The 22,355-nt window shown below is 42.0% G+C and overlaps 1 protein-coding gene across 8 annotated transcripts in view; it reads right to left on the bottom strand.

Moving 5' to 3' along the window:
* Window positions 1-22,355, bottom strand: part of FAM107A (family with sequence similarity 107 member A) — an 86,116-nt gene that overhangs the window by 36,936 nt on the left and 26,825 nt on the right. For 2 of the 8 annotated variants that reach the window (XM_087953727.1, XM_087953724.1), the window contains exon 1: window positions 12,320-12,597. The exons of 1 other annotated variant lie outside the window; for it this stretch is intronic. Coding sequence is in view for 2 of the 7 variants with exons in the window: in XM_087953724.1 (XP_087809850.1) it covers window positions 12,320-12,398 (79 nt within the window). In the remaining 5 variants the exon portion in view is untranslated. Of the gene's footprint in view, window positions 1-6,544; window positions 6,642-12,319; window positions 12,598-19,029; window positions 19,133-19,321; window positions 19,527-20,877; window positions 20,993-22,355 lie in introns of those variants that run through there. 5 more of the 8 variants (XM_087953730.1, XM_087953726.1, XM_087953729.1 and 2 more) reach the window with 5 other exon arrangements.

The following is a 22,355-nucleotide window of genomic DNA, read 5'->3' as shown; positions in this document are numbered from 1 at the left end:
GTATATATATGTATATATATATATATATCTTTATCTTCTGACCTTGTGCCATTAAAGACCCCATCATCCTATAAAGGTCTCACATCCATTCTCCGCTCAAAAATTATACTTTATTTCAATGAGCAAGTATAAAATGTGCCTTGGAAAAGTAGCATTTTCTCATATTTTGCTACCTTTACTCATGCAGTTGCTACATCCGGGAAGCTGACATTATCATGGTCCATTAAACAAAGCTTATCATTTTGCTTGCCAAGTACAAATATCAAATACAAAAAAGGGTTGCCATATCAACTCAGTTTCTCTCTTGTAAGATTTCATTCCCAAGTCTGATCTTTGGCAAACTCTTGTGTAACAGGAAGTTGATTAGTGGGGAGGGGAAGGCTAATAAAAATATTTAAAAACAAAATTCCACACAAAACTAATCCTTTTTAAAATGCACACCTATCTTTCACGTAGATTTCCTCTTAGGTTAGGAGGGATATAGTGAAACATTTTTTTTTTAACCATTTGACTTGATAAGATGAGGGCACCAACAAAATAAAACACAATTCCTCATCTAATTCTAAACTAACACTAAAAGTAGGCACCATGGAGATTGCTGAGGTAAAATGTGAAGGCGTTTGAGGAGGACCTCACTATTTTAAAAGCCTTCTAAAATCCAGCCCAATTAACTATTAGGAAGACCGATTTATTCTTCTGATGTTGCAACAGGTTGATGTTGTGATCCCAGTGTGTAGACTAATTGGTTTAAAAGCTTTATCGCCTCCACATTTACAGATCTGGTAGAAAGCTCTAGAAATAATGGATGATTCAAACTTCTTTTGCTACCAACAGCTTTGAAAAAGAACTAGTTTCTCAGAATATAGCAGGGGTGTTCAACCTTGGCTCGGTTGGTAGGGCTGGCTGGAGAATTCTGGGAGTTGAAATCTACAGGTCTAAAAGTTGCCAAGGTTCTATAAACCCCTGGTTTATAGAATTATCTTGAGAATATTGCAGTAAGGGCTAAATTTATGTTGCCATCGGGGCTTTGAAAAAATATCAACTTAACCGAGGAGCAATATCTACCCACTATGGCAGTGATGGCTAACTTTTTTGGCACTGAGTGCCCAAAGTGCATGTGAATGCCTAGAATGCAATATGTGCATGTTTCCTGCGCACACACATGTGTCCCGTGCAGGTGCCCTGCTCCGCGCAGGCACCCTGCTCTCCGCGCATGCGTGACAGAGACCCAAAGACCAGCTGGCCGGTGGGAGGCGCATGCACATGCGCAGCAGAGCTGAGTTGGGGAGATGGCCTGCATGTCCACCGAAAGGGCTCTCCATGCCACCTGTGGCATGCGTGCCATAGGTTCACCACCACTGCACTATGGCATATTAATTGTCTACTTAGTTAATTTTATAGGCCCAGCCTAAATATTGTGAGGTCTAAGGGCACATAATGTCCATGGACGTTTTCCTTGGTGCCCACCAGACTACCTACAATCCCTGACTTCACTGTTGTTTGATACTTTTTATGGCATTCAAGAGCATGCTTAACTGGCTTAGTTAAAGATATAACGACTTATAGAATTTATAACATTATAAAATCCTCAACGTGATACAACAAATTATTCCTTCAAATTAACACAGCAAGTTGGGAATAAAATAATATCTAAAAATGATCATCTGTATGGTGGAAAATCTCTATAGGGGAACTGCATGGTCAAGTTATTTGAGAATAGCCGCTCTATGTGCAAAACCGGACTTAAGCACGTATATGGGAGAGATTTTTAGGTTTAGATGAAGGACAAACTGCACGTCAAATGCTTTAGAAGAAACAGTTGAGGTAGCAGAAGCTGAGAAAGAAGATAACAAATAAACATTGTTAGCTATAGATAATGAGAATACTTAGGAAAGGGGATAAACAGTGTCTTGGATGCTCGGTCCAGCCAATTTAATGGAACTTTCTGAGCTGCAAAGTCATTTCTGGAAGAAATGGTACATATTCATAATATAGAAATTTGTAACAGGCTAAATATTTTAAACTATATGTCTTATAGTTATAGGCTGTTTGAAAGAATCTTAGGCTTAACCATCATAAGAGTTTATGACTAAATTTAAGTACCAAACAACGCATCAGTTGTCGTAAGACACTTGAGGCGTAAGGCAAAGGCTCCGAAAAGAGGATGGGTTCGCTGACCCCAACCCCTTTCCATAGCAATGTTTAGAGGAGTCAGGTGGGCAATCCTCTCCCCTTCTTTTGTCACCCAAGGGTGGGGGGCAGGCACCGGGTGGGGGGATCATCTCTGGCTCCGCCTTTTAAGTCCTTGCGGTTCCCAGGGGGGGGCGCGGGCGGGGGGGGGGGGGGGGGGGGGCAGCTCGGTGCAGGAGGCAGATCTTCTCTTAAGCGGGAGGAGGAGGGACAAGAGGAGGACGGGACGGACAGGGCGGAGGAGCGCCCCACACTTTAGGGACCCTGAAAGCAGCCGGGAGCCGGGCCCGCCGGTCCACAGGACTTCCTGAGGTCCCCGCCCCGCACAGCTCCTTTTCAAAGAGGAGGAGAGCAGGAGCAACGCCCCCGCCGGCTGCCCAGAAGGAGGGCCCCCCTCCCCCCTCCTTCGTGGGGCTGGCGGCCCGCCCGAGACCCCGCCCCCCCCCCCCCTCAGTTGGCGCAAGCCCGGCCAGCGAGGGGGTGGGGGGGGGGGGGGGGGGGGGGGGGAGGGGGAGGGAGGGGGGGTTCGGAGGGGACAGAGGAGCCCGCCTGTACCGAATGCGCGCCCACTTGATAGGGCAAAATTATCAAAGTATGATTCCTAAAGTTAAAAGAGCTAAGGAATTCCCTTCTTTTTCCAACATATCCATTTCCTCCAAAATTATGCAAATTGAGGCCTCATAAGAATATTTTACTACTCCACATGACAAGTGAAATAAATGTAAGAATCCCATAATCCCGTCAGCAATTTTTAATGCAATTTTGCCCTAACATTTAATCTTCAAATGCTTCAAAAAACTTGTGGATTATTCAGTCTTGTACATCCGACTCTAAAATCTTTTGTCCTCCTAGCTTTAGCAGAAGCGCACCCTTCCTCATTGCTTTATAAATAATAGTTATTGCAATTTGAATGCTTCTCACGTATAAACCATTTCTGTGAGATGGTGGCTATGATTGTACAATGCAGTATGCTTATCTGGAAGAGAGTGTGTGAAGTTTTATTAGTTTTAACCTTTGTTTTGGGCATATTTGATACAGCACGTTGTATTAACCCAACTGGATTAATTTATGATTAGGATTTTGCACAAATCCAGAAAAATAGATTACCCAAGTAACCAGATTGTGTGAGTTAAGTAAAAAAGATAGATAATGCATATTTCACTAATGTTAATGCTGTTTTCTTGCCTAACTGCTAGGAAGCATTTGAAAGGGGTGGTTTGCAAAACATACCAGCATGACTAAGGCATCTTTCTGATAAGTACAAAAATAGCCAATTTCTCTGGAAAGTTCAGTGTGATTTCTTTGTCAGCTTCTCCCAGTTTTCTGCCCCTTTGTGTGCATAGAAAGCCATTTCATGTCACAAGGAGTCCCTCTGTCTATCTGGTGTTCACAGAACAATCTGTCACTGAATGTCCATAAAACCAAAGAACTGATTATGGACTTCAGGAAACATGGACAGGACCACACCCCACTCATCATCAACGGAGAACGAGTGGAAACTGTCCCTACGATCAGATTCCTTGGCATCCATATTTCAGCTGATATCTCTTGGTCCCCTAACACCAAGGCCATAATGAAGAAGGCTCAGCAGCGGCTTCACTTCCTGCTGGTTCTCAGGAAGAACAATCTGGATAAGAAGCTGTTGCTGGCTTTCTATAAAGCCTCTTTGGAGAGCACTCTGACATATTGTCTGGATGTGTGGTATGCAGGCTCCACAGTTGAGGACAGGAAAACTGTACAGAGGGTGATAAACACAGCTCAAAAGATCACTGGTTGCCCTCTGCCCTCCCTGGAAGACTTAGCCAGGTCCCGCTGCCAAAGCAGAATCAAGGCCATCATAGAAGACCCCTCACACCCTGGAAATTATCTTTTTGACCTGCTGCCGTCTGGATGGCGTTTTAGGTCAATAAAATCCCACACCACTAGACTAACAAATAGTTTCTTTCCCTGGGCCATCCGAACCGCAAATAAACACAAAGTCACTACCTTATTAAGATGTGAAAAGATGTGAAATCTCAATACCCCATTCAGATGTATAATAACATATTACCGTACAATCCATCTCTTGTGTATTATACTTGGCTAAGCATTACAGTCAGTGTTGGATGTATATTTTGTGTATATTTGTAGATATTGTACTCTCAAATTGCAAATGGAGACGTTGGTACGCTATCTTTCTTATCTTCATTTTTAAGTGCTTTGGTTTTATTGTATTGCGAACAGTTGCTGGGATGCATCCACAGTTTCGTTGAACTTGTACAATGACAATAAAGTTCTTCTAATTCTCTGATATCTATCAAAAATTGTAAGCAGTAAGTCAAGAGTTCCTTCCCCGAAGCATTATGACATAAGCCCGTGATGGCGAACCTATGGCACGTATGCCATAGGTGGCACACGGAGCCATTTGTGTGGGCATGCGAGCCCCAGACAAACTTACCAACTGATTTTTGGCCCATTTGAGGCCTTTTTCGGCCTCCCTGAGGCTCGAGGGAAGCCTCTGCGGCCTCGGGAGGCTGAAAACGGGCCTTCCATAAATACCGGAAGTGCCTGTTTTCAGCCTCAAGAGGGCCTCTGGAGCCTGGGGAGATCGTTTGCACCCTCCTGGGGGCTTGAGGGAAGCCTCTGCAGCCTTTGGAGTTAAAAAATGGGAAGTGCCGAAACAGGCCCATTTTTTGGCCTCCAAAGGCTGCAGAGGCTTCCCTTAAGCCCCCAGGAGGGTGAAAACGGCCTCCCCTGGCTCCAGAGACCCTCTGGGGGCTGAAAACAGACACTTCCTGTATTTTCGGAAGGCCTGTTTTTTGGCCTCCCAAGGCTGCAGAGGTTTCCCTCAAGCCTCAGAGAAGCCAAAAAAGGCCTCAAACATAGGCCAAAAATCAGCTGGGAGGCACGTGCATGCGTAAGTGCAGGTAAGGGGGTGGAGGGCTGTTGTGCGCTTGCATGGGGGGAGGCAGGGCGCATTGCCTTCTGGGTGCTGGCATGCGAGCACACACACAATTTTTGGCACGGGAGCCCAAAAAGGTTAGCCACCACTGACATAAGCTATGACTGTTAGAATTTACAACTGTACTAATTGCAGTCTCACAGCAATGCAAGGTGCAGATAAGGGCTTTATTTTCCATCAGCTGGTCACACTCCTGATGCTGAGTTTGGGCTGAGAGGGAATGACTGGACCAAGGTCACCCAGCTGATTTCCATGCCTAAGAAAGGACTGTGTGTCCCCAATCCTACTCCAGCATCATTACACCACACTGATTCTCTATGTCCCGTGAGCATGAATTGCTCCTCAACATGGAAAACCGAGAAGTCCTTTGGTGAGGGAGACGGGCGGTTTCAAAATTTGATGAATGAAAACAAGCAAAGAAACAAAACTTCCAAACTTCTAATGCAGGAATTAGACATTTCTAACTAGATTCATCTTAGGACACTTAAGTGAAGGAAGTCATAGTTAGTATATTTATATTGTACAATGCAGAGTATACATTTCATCAAACCCAAAAACACATTTATCCTCAGGCAATAAAAACTACACAGAGAAGGAAAAGGAAGGTTAACCCTGACAGAAGACTCTTGTGATGAGTTTCTTCCAGGATATTTAGGATTTCTCCTTCCTCTACCATTGAAAATTGGAGTCTCTCGGTCTCAGTGTTCCACAGAACCCACAGAAAATTTCAACTTATTCTCTGAATAACTAGTAACCTTACCATCATTGTCTTACTATGCCAAGATATGTACTATAATACAAGGAGGGCATCTAGGAACCCCCTAAGTTTGATATTGTGCTACCTCTTTTAAAAATAAATATATTATTTTAGGCCTGAAACCTCTACCTTACATGGACTCCTGTCTCTTCCCGAAGCCCTGATCACAAGATAAAACTTTAATAGAAGAGAATATATGTAGTTCAGGGTTGAACCGTGGAGTGCTTGGTGCTATCTGGGCTTGGTTTACCAAGTAACTAGAAGCTGTCTGGGTTTGATTGACCATTGATTCTGATTGACCATTGACCATTCTTGGTTATGTATTTAGAATATCCTGGACAAAGGTATCTGGTCCAATTCTTTCCTAAAACAGGGAAATCACTGCCTTTCCATACATTCTTCCACTTTTAATACTTGAGTTGAAAGTATTCTGTCCTCTAATTTTTTTTTTAATCTAAAATCACCTTGAGGTGAGAAAGATGGAAGGCTCAATATCATCCCATCAACTTCTGACTGAATATGGAGTTAAATCTGAGACGTCCTGGTCCAATATACTAATTCCTACCTATTTTGGATGATTTGTGACAGTCCCTGTCAGCCTATCTGTAGGATGGGTTTGAGCAGGGGGAGATTGTCCTAAAGATGAAAAGTGCTACCTTTAGTTCTTTGAAGAAGGAATAGGATCACAAATGGCTTTTCTTGCTTTGTAAAAGAAGAGCTACATCACAAAGCATTGTCCTTGGCCATTTAAATCTGCAGAGTTAAAAAAAAATAGAGTAAGAAATCAAACACCAGCTCTTAGTAGTATTTTTAGCATGGGGTTGTTCTTGCATCCCTGTTCATATATACAAAATCATGTGGTTTTTCTTTAATGAATGATTAGAGAACGGAACACAGAGCAGAGGGCATAGATTTTGATAAGAAACTCTAGGTACAATCACTGACATCATCAAGTAAAAATAGGAAATTTCCTGTCTGGAAGTAATTGTCAGTCAGACTACCAGACTAGATGTTCCAACTCAAAAGAAGGGCTACTTTTATGTTGCTAAAATAAGATTCAGAAAAAAAAGAGAACACGTTGTCAACATTTCAACAGAGGGTTGAGTTTATTTAACAACAGGAATAAGGTGGACATTTGAAAAGTGTTCCTACCTGACCTTAGTAGAGAAGATATGGGTAGGACTAAGCTACCCCTAGCTAGATACAGACTTTTTGGGAGTTTGTTGGGTTGTTGGGAGTGGACCAGGTGACCTTTATGATTCCTTCTATCCCTATGGTTCTAGTTGGACAATCACACACAACAAGTCTACGTCAATGACTAAACATGAGGTTAGAGGGAAGCCTTGGATAAATTTCTGTAGATCTTGTGCTGTTTTACACATGGGTACTTGACTTGGGTAATTATGATTATCAAATCTGGACAACTCATTTCAAAGATTTGTTCTACGTAGAATGCTTCAGAGTCTGCTCTGACTGATTTAATTAAAAAGCTACGCTTGGATAAGCTTCTATGAATGCTCAACAAATTGTAAGTGTTAAGAGTGCTAACAAGTATTTGAGACTCTGAAACAAATGTGTTGGTTATTTATTTCCACATAGTCACCGATGAGTCAAATGCAGAGATAGGTGCAATGTTGTTACAGGAATATGGAATTTTTTTTCGTACTTTTTAAAAAGGGTGGGCTAAGGGTGAAAATGAGGTTAGTTTCCCATTAAAAAAAACTTTTCCTCCCATAAGCCACACTAAACACTCACCCCCTAAATTGCCACACAAAGGAATGAAAGAAAACTTGTCTCCCTTGTTCTGCCAGTGCTATATAACTGGATTGCCTTCTGTGATTTTTGGAAAAATCAGACAGCTGAGTTGCAGGTTCCCAAACCCCTTAAATATTGCCCGCTTAAACTAAAATCTCTCCAGTGCTGAATTTGGTGAATGGCAGCTCCAACATATCTTAAGGGTTTCATAACAGGGAAGATCTATGCTGTTCTAGGATCAGAAGTTTTAATAGTTGGGTCTCACTGTCTCAGATGGAAAACTAGCAAATGTTCAACCACAGACAAGAATCTAAACTTCCTCACAATCAGAATAGTCCTAGTTCAGATTTATGGTGCCTTTGCAATAGAACGGCAGGCATTTAAATCTTGTGGAGATCTTGTACCTCCAGTTGCATCCTTGTTGGATATGGTTTTGATATGGTTTTGACTTCTAGGCTCACTTACATAAAACGTTGCAAAAGTCTTGTGGACAATTTTATTCAAAATATTATGACCATGTAAGCTACTGTGGGATCACAGCACAATCCATCCAATTAATTGAGCATGTTTCCAAGGAAGGACTATTGCAGGAACACGCAGTTCTTGGTGGCAGTAAAACAGTAAAAGGAGAAGTGAGAGGCAGCACTCATATTTTTGCTGGCAAGAAGCTGTGAAAGAAATGTTGAATGCATAAGTCGAGGACCACCTCTAATGATGTCAAAGAGATTACCAAGGGAGAGAACAATGAGATCTCCCGATCTCCTTGAAGATCTGTTGCTCCTCTGGAAATTCTTCAGAGCTTTGAATAGTTGGTGCAAACATCTCTTGTTCTTTCTCAAAGAAGACTTCTGTGTCCAGAACTTGGCTTAGGAATGGCGATCGCCAAGTTCTTTCCATATTTTGTTTCCTGCGCAGGTAGTCCTCAACTTACAACAATTCATTTAGTGACCATTTGAAATTACAACAGCATTGAAAAAAGTGACTTAGCGGCCATCCTTCACATGACCATTGGCAGCATTCCCCACGGTCATGTGATCAACGTTCAGATGTTTGGCGACTGGCATGTGTTTATGAAGGTTGCAGTCCCGGGGTCACGTGATCACCTTCTGGAACGTTCTGACAAGCAGAATCAATAAGGAAGCCAGATTCACTTAGCAACCGTGCTACCAACTTAACAACTGCAATGATTCACTTAACAACCGTGGCAAGTAAGATCTTAATATGGGACAAAACTCATTTAATTATTCTTGCTTAATCACAGAAATATTGAGCTCAGTTGTGGTGGTGCATTAAGGGCTACTGTACTGCTTTGACCATCATCAATCCTCAGCTAACGCCCCATCTACTGGCTATAGCGCAACTTAATTTGGATACTTGCAAGTGACTAACCTGACAATTGTCACACATCACTGAAAAGGAGCCAATTCTATCCACCGTCATGAGTTATGTAGGGTAATATGACTACTCTTGTCAAACAGTTAAAACTGTACATCTGACTTCACGACTGAATGGAATAATTGATCCTACCTGCCCATTACCTCTTGGACACAATTTAAGGACCTGGTATTGATCCTTCAAGCCCTAATGGTTTAGGATTTGACTATCCCAGACAAGGAATAATGGATGGAAACTGACCAAGGAGAGATTCAACCTGGAAACAAGCAGAAATTTTCTGACAGTAACAGCAATCAACCAATGGAACAGAAGTTGCCTTCAGAAGTTGTGGGAGCTTCATCACTGGAAGCTTTCAAGAGACTGGACTGCCATCTGTCAGAAATGGTGTAGGGTCTCCTGCTTGGGTGGAGGGTTGGACTAGATGACCTACAAGGTCCCTTCCCACTCTGCTAATCTGAAATCTATCCAAGGGACCACCTTTTTCATTACAAACCTGCTTGGTAACTTAGATCAGCAAAGGAGACCATTTTTAAAGATGTTCCTGTAACCAGAAGCTTCCTTATAGACCACACAGGACACAATTTGCTTCTGTGCAGCTTCCACTCTCCCAAGCTTTCAACCAACACTTGATTTTAAATTTCAATTGTATTGATGGTATTATGTTTTATCTACTGTACCTTGGCTTAAGTGTGGTAAGCTTCTTGAGTGGTTATGTAACCATGAAATTGCACTATGTTTAATATTGCTTAAAAAATGGAGCTAGTAGCCAAGAGAAACAACCCCGTTTGTTCTTTTCAAACTACTGCACCAACAGGAGAACAATAAAGAATAGGTGGGATAAACATGCTCTGCCTGCTGCAGTTTGACATATCTATTTTTTTTTTTTTTTGGAAAACAGACTGGTTAAAAGACTTGCTAACAACAATGGTATAAGCTGAATTCCTAGGAGATTTGTTCTGTCAGGTAGCTTATTTTTGTGAAACGAACCATGAAGACTTGAATTCAGTACAGAATCCTCTCGTCTTGTGACTTTCCCAGAAGCTTTTCAGGCAAGACAGCTTCCTGCAAACATCTGCATTACTCCTAATAATGTCAATATTGCAGCAACTCTTGGCACCTTCAAGATTGTGGGAAGAGATTGGACTGCCATTTGTCAGAAATGGTGTAGGGTCTTCTGCTGGGGAGGGGGAGTTGAATCAGAAGACCTACAAGCAGGGGTGGGATTCAACCAGTGTTACTACCGATTCGGTGATTACATTTTGCGCCAGACGCGCGCTCTGTGTGTAATACACCTTAAGCTGTGCCGCCCGGACAGCTGATAAGCACTGAACAGCAGCAGCATTTGAAAAGCTACTTTTTTACTGCTTTTTCAACATCAGCTGTGCCGCGCAAAGCAGCTGAGGAGGAAAAAGCAGGAAATAAAAGGTCAGATAAGAGCCCAGGTGGGTGGGTGGGCCAAACAGCATCAAACACAGAACCAGTTCTGTGTCTTTTGTTCTTCAGAGCTACCAGTTCTATAGAGCCGGGCAGAATTGGTAGCATCCCATCATGCCTACAAGGTCCCTTCCAATTCTGTTAATCTGTTATATGTTAAAGATGGGTTGGGACTGCAATTCACAGGTGTTGGAGTTCTCATTAGGTTGACTCCAGAACTAGGCACAATTCTTTCTCAGCAACAACTATCATAACAATTGATTGTCTAGCCAATCTTTAGCAAACCCCGTTCCATAGAGTTATCTCTTTAAGCGCCTGGGATAGGGTGCGATTCCTTTATCTGTGGTATTTTTGCTTCAAACCTTTGGCTCATGTGGCAATTTCAACACCAAGACTCTGCCTGCTAGTCAAGCATAGCATAACTTTAAGTATTTTTTTGTCTGTCACCCAACCTCATGCACCTTTCAAGTATGAAACCTCCAAAAGACCCTTTTGTTTTGCGATGATATTTCCAAATATATCATCAAATAACACAATTTTGCTTTGTATTCATAATACAGCAAGACATGTGGAAGCTGGTTTCACCTTGGGTTATCAAACTTCTTCCTCATATTTCTGGAGTCAATTTACATGAAAGTCTATGGCTTATGCAGCTCCCCAATGACTCTTTTTGCTACATGCTTGATCATGCACATAGTAACCTACCTGGAAATTAATACAGGGGCTCAACTCAATTTTCTATTTACTTAGTGGCAAGCATGCCCTGCTCCCAAATGAAACTGAATTTCAAAAGGTTGCAACCAAGTAAATATCATTTATTCCTCTTCCTAGTAAACTATATCAATTAAAACTATTAATTAAAATGCCATGTTGAAGGGTTAGGCATGGTACAGTTCATTACTCCAGTAACAAATGACCTTTCTAACAATTATTGGGGGAGGGGAAAGGAATAACAATACTGATCCTCCCCAGCTGTAAAATTCTTAGTGGGAATCCAATAATGGGGTACATACATATTATATTTTGTAAATAAAATCCTAATAAGTTTAAACAGTGATAAGTGCTGTGAAATCATGTTATCAACATCCATCTTTAATCCTCTGCCTCTTTATTTCATTATTAGGTTATCATGACCCACAGACTTATCATAAAACAGGCCTCCTCCTCCTCCTCCTTCCCCAGTTACACAGTTTGCAATGTGAGAGAAATGTCAAAATGTGGGTTAACGTCTTGGCTGCTTTTCCACCGAAAAATGTCTTGCAAAGCTCAGCACAACTCATTTCACAGCTTTCAGATTTGGCCATCTCAGGAAGGAAGGGAGGGAGAATAGAATAGAATAGAATAGAATGGAATAGAATAGAATAGAATAGAATGGAATGGAGGAATAGTAGAATAGAATAGAATAAACCTTATTGTCACTTTGAATGTACACTAATCGGCATACATTAAAACGAAATTTTGCAGCATACATCTCTCAAAAGGTCATCACCTCCAATATACACTACCTACAGAAACATGACAAAATAAATAGAAAATTGTACATGTCCCCCACATATATATTATATGACAGAGAAACAACACAGTCTAGGAAGGAAGGAAGGAAGGAGAGAAGGGGTAGAAGGACGGAAAGGAAGGAGGGAGTATTGGGAAACTCAGCAGGCAAAGCTCAAGGGAAATGCACTGGAAATGCAAGGGAAAGAGCACACACTCCCATACGCACACGGACACACATCTGCAAAGCAAAGGGGCGCACCACGTTGGAGTAGGTGGGCAAACTCCACCTTGCAAACCCAGCATTGGTTTCGCCTGCTGTTCAGTCAACCCCCACCCCCAGGCTGCGTCCTTACCTGATTTGACTAGCACCGCTCTGTACAAGCCAGTCGCCCCAGGTGGGATTCTCACCTGGTCGCCCCTCCTCTGGGTCATCGCGCCGGCAGGTGGCTCTCTTGGCGGGCTGTCTAAGTCGACTCCGGCCGCGCCAAGCCTCCTTTTTTCTCTCTCTCTCTTTCTCTCTCTTGCCCTCTTTCCCTTATTTCGGCAGGTTTTTAAGCGGGCATGACTTTTGGGGCAATCGGCGGAGAAGCCCTGGCGGCTCCCGCACGGATCTTTTCACAGGAGACGAGTCACGTGAAAGGCGCCCGCGGTCGTTCTGGACAGCCGCCGCCTCCCCGCCTCCCCTCCCCGCTCCCACGAAACCTTTTTACTCCCACCCATCCACACCCCCCCCGCCCTCGGATCCTGTAACGTGGCATGAGTCGCTGTGCAAAACTCACACTTTGGGCAAGGAAAGAGTGGGGAGGGGGGTTGTTTTGGGAGGCTTGCAGACGCTTTTGTGCTAGGCTTTTTGCTCGCTCCTGCTGGGAACTTTGGTGACAAAAGGGCGTTTTGCGTGCAACTTTCGGTATGGAGAAGGTTGGTGTGCTGCTTTCTGGGAGATCTCCCGCCCCCCCATCCCCCACAATCCGCCCCCCCCCACTCATCCAATGTTAGCAGTTAGGCAGCGCTTCGACGAGAGGAAGAGAGACCTATAGAAAGGCGGCCTCCGACGAGCTGAGCGTGGCCGTTGGGCGAAACGGGAATGAAAGGCAGGCAAGGAACATTTGCTGCGCAACTCCTACGCTGCGAACGGCAGGCGCCAAATCAAAGCCGGCGTCATCGTCCTCCTCGGCGCTCAGGTTTGCAGCGCCGTTTAAGAAATGCTTGCAAAAACCAAAAAAAAAAAAAAAAAACCAAGCACACACACATACACACACGCTTAGCAGCACCCAGGTGACCCCGAGGACACAGATAAACCTCCAAGTGCTTCAACAACCCTCTAATATAAATGGCAGAGTCTAAAATTTAATGTAGACTCTACTTTTTTGGAGTCTAAAAGGATGCAGATGACCTGCTGTCCGCAAGGGATAGCAACCCTTCCGTTCCCCGCCATCCTGTCAGAGTTGAAGAAGCTTCTGGGATGAGAAGCGAAACGTCTTCAAAAGAAAAACAAATAAACCAAGAAAGTCCAGATGCCTCCTGGGGGAGAAAAAAAAAAAGGCCCTTTGGGACAACTTGGAGGACTGAGAATCTCTACAGACTTTTTTTATGCTCAGCAAAACCCAAGACCTTTTAAGCGCATCGGAAAGGACTTTTCTTTGGAGTCCCGTTCCTCCGTGGTTTTCTTAACTCCTTACTGATTGAATAAACCTGCAATCGGCGGTCGGGCTGGCGCGTCGCAGGCAGGATTCAGTCAAAACGCGGAGCCAAACGTTCAGTTGCAGAGATTTTGTTCCTTGGCGGTTGTTTCCTTTCGGCTCGCTCCTCAGATGACAGAGCCCCAGGTTCGCTGATATGACTCATATAGATCTTAAAAGAATGGTGCAAGCTATGAGTAAGGAAACGCGAGGAGGAAATTTTAGATATTTTTTTTTTTTTAAATGGAACTCGGTGCGGTGAATTTAAGAAGAGGAGGATGAAAACCTGGTGCGTTTTGTGTCATTTGTGTAACGATGCTATTTGGGCTAATGTGCACTTGCGATTATGTCATTTGCACAAATCGTATCCTCCGTGAGCAATGTGCATGCAGCTTTTAACAAGACAATCAAGAATAATGGCGTCTTCCTTCCCCAATTAGTCCATTAAATGGACAAGATGGGCAATCCATCAATCTAATTAACAAACAAGCCAAACAAATAAATCAAGATTTCATGGTAGAAGAAGAAACATTTCTTCAGATATTACGTATGATTTCCAAGGATGTTTTTTATATCAGTGTCAGCCCTTTTTTTTTTGTAAATTTTATTTGAGTTTTCACAAAGAGAAAAAAAATACAAATAAAACATCTTTTTTGAAAGTAGCGTAAACCCGGGTTACATTTCTTCGTACAGACACAAATTCAGGTTCATGCTCATTTTTATATTCTATTCCATATCTTATTACTATTTTACATTTTCTGCATAGCTTCTCCCCTCTTTTAATTTTCTCAAATTTATTTTAATTATCTCATCTCAGTTCAAATCATTGTATTTATATTTTTTGTCTGTCCTGTTTCAATTATCTATTATCTTTTCTCATTAAACAAAATTTCTCCTGTAGTTACTGATTGGAGTATGACGCCTTTATATCTTTTCCCTAAAGTTGTAACATTCAATATAATACATAAATTCCATTTGGATTCTGCTTGGTACATTCTTAAAATACACACTGTATTCTTAAAAAAAGAAAAAATTATAAATGTATATAGTTAAAACAACATTCCATTCCAATTCAATTCAATTCTATCATTAATATTAATATTCATTAAAGTCTTAACATCTTTAACATTACTTTTCAATTAAATATCATACTTCTATGGGAACAATTATAAGCTTTCCATAGTTAATTCCCCCCCCCTCTTCACTTACATTTTATAAAACATTAACTAATTAAAATGTTCCCGTTCCTTCCTAATTCAATTTTCTCATTTATTTTATTTCACTTATTTTATTCACAAACATTTTGCTAAATTACACTAAGTATTTTATCCCTCATTTTAATCATACGTTGTTTCCAATTTTCTAAAGTTATTTCTATTACTAATATAACAATACAATCTTATGTACCTTTACAGAATCCCTTTTTCAATTAGATTTTCACCCATTATCTCTAAATAGGTCCTGTTTCTCTATATCTTGCCCCGGTCCTTTGTAACTTCTTTTCCTTTCCTTCTTCCCTCTCTTCTTCTCTCTCCCCTTTTTACTCCCTTGTCTCTCTACCTCTATTTCTCTCTTCTGTATTCCCCTTTTCTGTTGCTTTCCAGTATAATACTTATTTTTCGAATTATTTTTCTTTTCTTTGGTTGTTTTTTTAAGTCTTAAATTCTCCATTCTCTTTCCCCCCTTTCCTTTTTCTTCCCCATATAAAATTGCTTGTTCATTAAAGATGGCTTCTTCGTTGTCCCAGTCTTCTTGTTTTGCAGACATTTCTTGTTGTTTCTCAAAGAAATCTCCATTTCTGTTGTTTCTTGTTCCAAATCTCCATTTCTAAGAATTGAAAAATGAAGCCAAAAGAACCCTTCCCTTCTTGTGCATCTTCTTTGTACTTTTTAAGTTCCATTTTCAATTCATCCAGAGGTGGTGCCATGGTATAAATTTTTAAACAACCACCCGATTGATTTTAGTCATTCAAATATAATAACCAAGAATCCAAAGATCACCAAATCCAAATACACACAAGCTGTTTCTTTTTTGCTCTTTTTTTTCACTTTCTCTTCCTGGGGTTATTATTTGGTTGCAAAGTTTCAGTTAAAATGTATCTTTTAGAAGTCTTGTTGAAGTTTTACTGTAGATTCTTTTTAATTCCAGGCAGTCTCCTCCCTCTTCTAGATCCTGCCCTTATTCTTTTTCTCTCCCTTCCTGCTTATGAAAAAGAAAGTTTTTAATGTCCAGAAATCTTTATTATCCCTTTGGCATTTTGTTTTATTTTCAGCTTAATTGCCTATTGATGCCAAAGCGGATTTTTCCGATTTATTTAAGTCTCTTAGTTGCCAGTATAGGGAATGAGAGAGAAGGGAAAAAAAGCCAAACCTTTCCCTTTTTACTTTCCTTCGCTGCTTCTTTGGGAGCGATGTTATTTTCTGTAAGTTTAAATTCCAGGGTACCTTAGTTGTTGCTTTTACAATTTAACCTGGTCAGCCAAAACTTTCACTTCTTATCTTCCTCCTGCACATTCTTTTCCGGTCGAGTTCTCCTTTGTGGTGGCCATTTCTGACCACCGCTGCAACCACCTTCGGGAAAGGGAGTAATGGTCAGCTGAGGAGGAGAGATGCGGCTCTCCTCAACCCTGCTGCCAGTCTCCCCCCTCTTCACCACCTCTATGGGGTGGCTTAGCCCTGAAACCAGCCGATTCAGGGTGCTCCAGCGGCGAGCCCAGACAGAAACCGTGCACGATCACGGATTTCTGTCTGTCGCCGAAGCCCTTCAAACCGGAAGTCGTGTCAGCCCTTTTAATGGGGACTGGAAATGAACTGGGAGTCAATGGAATCTAGTCCTTGACTTACAACTACAATTGGGACCAGAATATCTGTTTTTAAAGTGGTGTAGAAAGGTAGCACCCACCCATCTCCTAGAAGAATGAAATATTTTGAGAAATATTAAAAATATTATATTTCCCTGGATGAGAAATGGAGAAACGTGTTTTTTTAAGAGGGAGAAAGCAGCCGCCATGTTTTCTTAATAGCCCACAGCAGATGTTAGCACTTAAGAGATAAAGAGATAGATAGCTCTATTCCTAAGCAAATACCCTCACCCAAGATCCAACACAGGAAAAAGCATTAAGCCATAATAGGAATTGCCCAACACCAGGGCTGTCAAACTCCTGGCCCATTGGCTGGATGCGTCATGTGTTGTCCATGCCCACACCTGATTTAGCGAAGGGGAAAAAAGTCCCGATATGTCACACGATGCTGCTGTAACGTGAGTTTGACACCCCTGCCCAACACCCTTTTAGAGCACAAACCTCTTCATTGCATCATCTCAGCAGTCCAAACTTCAACCAAACCTGGGAGCTCAGACAACCTATAGAGCCAGCTATGACCCCTACATAAGCCCTACAACAGCCAATAGAATACATGTTCTTGCACAGGAACAGGAAGTTCAAGTGCAAAGCCCAAAGATGGTATAAAAGAAATCCTCTCCATGTGGTCAACTGCACCAGAACCACCAGTAAATGGACCCTCTTTCCAATCAGCCTCCAGCTTCCATTTTGTCTCCAGTGTTTTTCTCCCAGCTTGGAACTGAACCAGATGGATATTTCTTCCCACAGTGGTTAGGTGAGTTGCACCTGATTTTATCTTCATCCAAGATATCTGGTTCTAATTAGCTGCCACTTGTTTGAACATTTTGTCCAGGAAAGGAACACTGAGCAGAAGCTTATACATATTCAGAACTTCTCTGTCCGAGTATGTTATGTTCCAAACTGTCTACATTATGATTGCCTTTAATGAAAATGAGATCATTTTTTTTAAAGGAGCCATTTATAAGCTCCTTTATCAAGGTGAACATCTCTGTCATAAAGCCAAGAAGAGAAAGATTGAGTAAACAGGCAGATGGCTGAACTCTATTAAAACTAATCTGAAAGTTAACCAATACACATCTGATTAGCAGGGGCCCAGACATACTTTAGATGAAGTGCCAATACTACACAATGAGGCATGATTAAGATGATTAATTTTATCCTGAAAGTGATGTTTACCCAAATATTTGACACCAAGCTTGCAAGGGTTCTGAATTAGTACCTCTCAACCTTGGCAACTCTAAGGAATGTGGACTTCAACTCCCAGGTTACCCCAGCTTGCATGCTGGCTGGGGAATTTTGGGAGTTGAAGTCCACAAGTCTTGGAGTCGGCAGGTTTGAGAAGGGTTCTAAATGGTCATGTCAAAAGGCTATGTTGGGCAAAATTCACTGGGAGAGAAAAATATTGGTTTCTTTCCATTCACTCTCTCAGAATAATCTTAGTAATGTATCTTCTATCTAGATCAGGGGTGTCAAACTGACAGCCCATGGACCAGATGCATCATTTATTTATTTATTTGATTTGCCAATTGTTTACAAGATAATAAGTATAAGTGTATACATAGTTGTGAATACATGAAATGGGTACATATAAGAAAAATAAAAGAAGAATAAGAGAAACAATAGGACAGGGACGGTAGGCACTTTGGTGCGCTTATGCACGCCCCATGCAGGCCACGCCCACTCCAACTCTGCGATTGGGGAAAATGTCACGAAACGTCATGTGACAGCAATGTGAGTGATGCTGCGAGTTTGAGACCCGTGCTCTTGATGATTAACCACCCAATATCATCTCCCATCTTGGGATTCAGCCTTTCTCTGTGGATCTCACAGAACTGTTCTAGCACCATTTATTGACGATCTCTTGTATGTCAAAGTCACAGAATATAAGGTTACCAAGTATTAATACACTGTGTGAATTGGCAAACACAAACATGGGAAATTAACTCACAAAATGGAGGAAAAGATACCCCAGATCATTGGTGGATGGGGAATACTATCAGAAACTTCCTTTTGAAGAATCTTAAATTACGGCTGCAAAACCTTTTATTCATATCTTCAAACTGCTCTTGAACAATGTTAAAATAAGGGGAGAGAAAAATAACAATTTTAACACTCTACAGGACAATCTAAGACATGTGCGGATCTGTACATTGGGGAAACGAAACAACCACTTCATAAATGCATGGCACAACATAGGAGAAAAGAACTCCATCAGGACTACATTCAGCAGTCCACCTGCATTTGAAAGACGAAGTCCGCTCTTTTGAAGATAGCAAAGTCCACATTTTGGATGGAGAGGACCACTGGTTTGAAAGAGGGGTCAAAGAGGCCATCTACATTAAGATTGAACAGCCCTCTCTCAACGGGGGAAGGTTACAACACCACCTATCTTCTGTTTACAACAAAGTCCTTTCAGCAGTTCCAAGAAGGGTCCACACCCACTCGCCCTCTGATTCAGGTGACCCTGAGGACATAAATAAATTCCCAAGAGGCCTCAATGACTCTCAAAGAGCTAATGACCCACCTTCAAAGTAGTAACAACCAGATGGCTGCAAGCAATATAAATCCTTCCATTCCCCAGAGTTCAGTCAAAACTGGGGATGCTCCTTGGATGACAAGTGAAACATCTTCAAGAAAAAACAAAGTCCAGATGCCTTTTGAAAAAGCATCTTTGGGACAACCATGACCTGGATGACTGAGAATCTCCACAGATGTTCCTCTTCCCCCTCCCCCTCCTCCCCCTCCTCCTCCCTCCCTCCATCTCAGTCTGTACAAAAGAGATGGTTTGCATCCATCAAAGAAAGGGACTGAGTTACTTGGCATTAAATTCACAGATTTCCTGGATAAACATTTAAACTGAACAGCGGGGACAGAGAATTAATGGATTCAGAACATCTCTGTACCCAGCAACCTAAAACTAATAAGGATACCAGTGCATGCAAAATAGATGTTTGTGCAGGTAAGATTATCAACCTTGATGCCAACCAAAACCAAGCATTTAATAGTGAATGCCATACCATGTGCACTAATCAAACAGATGGCAAGAAAGTTTATGTAGACAGTAAACACAGTGTCAGACAAAAAGATCTCAAGTGTCTATATACAAATGCACAAAGTCTGGGGAACAAACAGGGTGAACTCGAACTACGAATATATGAAGGTAAATATGATATAGTTGGAATAACAGAAACTTGGTGGGATGAAACCCATGACTGGAATATACTGGTAGAAGGATACAAACAAACTATTCAAAAAAAAAGAAAAACATAAAAGAGGAGGTGGAGTTGCACTGTATGTAAAGGATACTGTATTGCTACAGAAATGCATGAAACCAAAGATGAAAACCACCTAGAATGCATATGGGTCAATATAAAAGAAAAAAAAGAATGACATGGCCATTGGCGTATATTATAGGCCACCCTTCAAGCAGAAAAAATGTCCTTTTTGCCAGCCAACTAACAAACATATGCAGGAAACACACAACTATAGTAATGGGAGACTTCAATTATCCTGATATCAATTGGAAAACTAATTCTGCACCAAGTGAGAAATCGAATAAGTTCCTAACCAACCTCGCTGACAACTTTGTTGTCCAAAAGGTAGAGGGTGAAACTAGAGGGACAGCCATACTGGACTTAATTCTTACAAACAGAGAAGAAGTGATAGAGGGAGTTAAAACTGCAGGAACCTTGGGTGAGAGTGACTATGTCATACTAGAATTCAACATAACACAAACACAAGCAACAGAACATAATGACACTAGAGTCTTGGATTTTAAAAGAGCTGATTTCAATAAACTCAGAGAGAACTTGGGAAAGATTCCATGGATGAAAATCCTAAATGGGAAAACAACTCAAGAATCTTGGGAAACTAAAAAGTATGATCATGGAAGCCCAGACCAGCACAATACCACTGAGAAAGAAAAACAAGACATCCAAGAAGAAACCAGCATGGCTACACAAAGATCTCTCTGGCAAATTGAAAGAAAAAAAGGACAAGTACAAGAAATGGAAAGAAGGACATCCAACTAAGGCAGAATATCAGCAGATAGCCAGAATCTGCAAAGACGAAGTCAGGATAGCAAAGGCTCAGAACGAACAAAGACTTGCAACAAAAGTCAAAGATAATAAAAAAAGTTTCTTCCAACATATAAATAACAAGAAAAAAAAATCAAGGAAACAGTCGGTCCACTAAAGAGAGAAGATGGCAAGGAAGTAACAGGCAACAGAGAGAAAGCAGAACTGCTTAACTCATTCTTTTGCATCTGTCTTCACACAAAAAAGAAACTATAGCTCAACCCACCTATAACATAACTGTAAAAGACAGACCAGAAATAAAAATTAAAATAAGCAAAAAAATAGTAAGAGAATACCTGTCTGATCTTGATGAAAAGAAATCACCGGGGCCTGATGGATTACATCCCAGAGTTTTAAAGGAGCTGGCAGAGGTCATCTCAGAACCACTGCACCATATCTTTCAAAAATCCTGGAGCACCGGGGAACTACCAGAGGACTGGAAAAGAGCTGATGTGGTTCCCATCTTCAAAAAAGGAAAAACAGACCCAGGAAACTATAGATCAGGGGTCCCAACCACGGTCCCGGACCGGTACCGTCCGTGGACCATTTTTACCGGGCAAAGCTTGGGCGCCGCGAGGAGAGAGGGAGAAAAGAGCGCACGGATGCCCAGTAGTCTCCTTTTCCTCTCCTTCTCCTTCTCCCCTCAACCACGCACACGCCGCGTGCAGATAAAGCTGTTGCGGTTGCTCCTGCACCACGAAACAGATTGAGCACAGCCAGAGCGCAAAGAAGTAACAGCAGCTGCGGCGGCGCTGCGCTCCGATTTCCCGGGAAGGTCATTCCTGACCAGTCGCTCCGCCCATGCTTGCACCCTCGCCCCCACCGCCCACTTCAGGCGGAGGCGGGAAGCTGCGAGGAATTCGGCGTGCTTCTAGCCGGCTGTGCCAAGTCTTTTTTTTGCCCGAGGCTGGAAAGAAGAAGGCGACAGGTCACTGAGGAAGGTGAGAGAGACTGAGAAGGAGAGAGAAGCCGGCTAAAAGCAGGGACTAGTAGTAGAAGGTACCGTCCGTGGAAGAATAAATAATTGTAAAACCGGTCCCTGGTTCAAAAAGGTTGGGGCCACTGCTATAGACCAATCAGCCTAACATCAATACCCAGGAAGATACTGGAAAAGATTATAAAAAAACAGATCTGCCAACATCTAGAAACAAGTAAAGTAATAACTAGCAGTCAGCACGGGTTTGTTAAAAACAGATCATGCCAAACCAATCTTATTTCATTCTTCAACACAGTGACTAAATTAGTAGACCAGCAAAATACTGTGGACATAATATACTTAGATTTCAGCAAGGGATTTGATAAAGTAGACCACAACCTACTTCTTAGTAAGCTAGAAAAAAGTGGAATAGATAGCACCACCACTATATGGACTCACAACTGGCTGGCAAACCGTACTCAACGAGTAGTCCTTAATGGGTCTAAGTCTACATGGAGGGAAGTAAGCAGTGGGGTGCCACAAGGTTCTGTCTTAGGCCCAGTACTCTTCAATATCTTCATTAATGACTTAGATGAGGGAATAGAAGGGGAACTTATCAAATTTGCAGATGATACTAAGCTGGCAGGAATAGCTAAACCCAAGAAGATAGGCTCAGGATCCAGATGGATCTTGACACACTAGAACACTGGGCCATATCTAATAAAATGAAATTCAATATAGAGAAAAGTAAAGTCCTACACTTAGGCAAGAAAAACCAAAAGTACACATATAGACTGGGTGAAACCAGGCTCAATAGCAGTAACTGTGAGAGGGATCTTGGAGTCTTAGTGGACAACC

Source organism: Notechis scutatus, chromosome 2 (assembly GCF_049901735.1).
Source record: "Notechis scutatus isolate UNSWTSFEM ecotype Mainland chromosome 2, rNotScu1.2, whole genome shotgun sequence".
Lineage (NCBI taxonomy): Eukaryota > Metazoa > Chordata > Lepidosauria > Squamata > Elapidae > Notechis > Notechis scutatus.
This window is presented reverse-complemented; position numbering and strand designations above follow the sequence as displayed.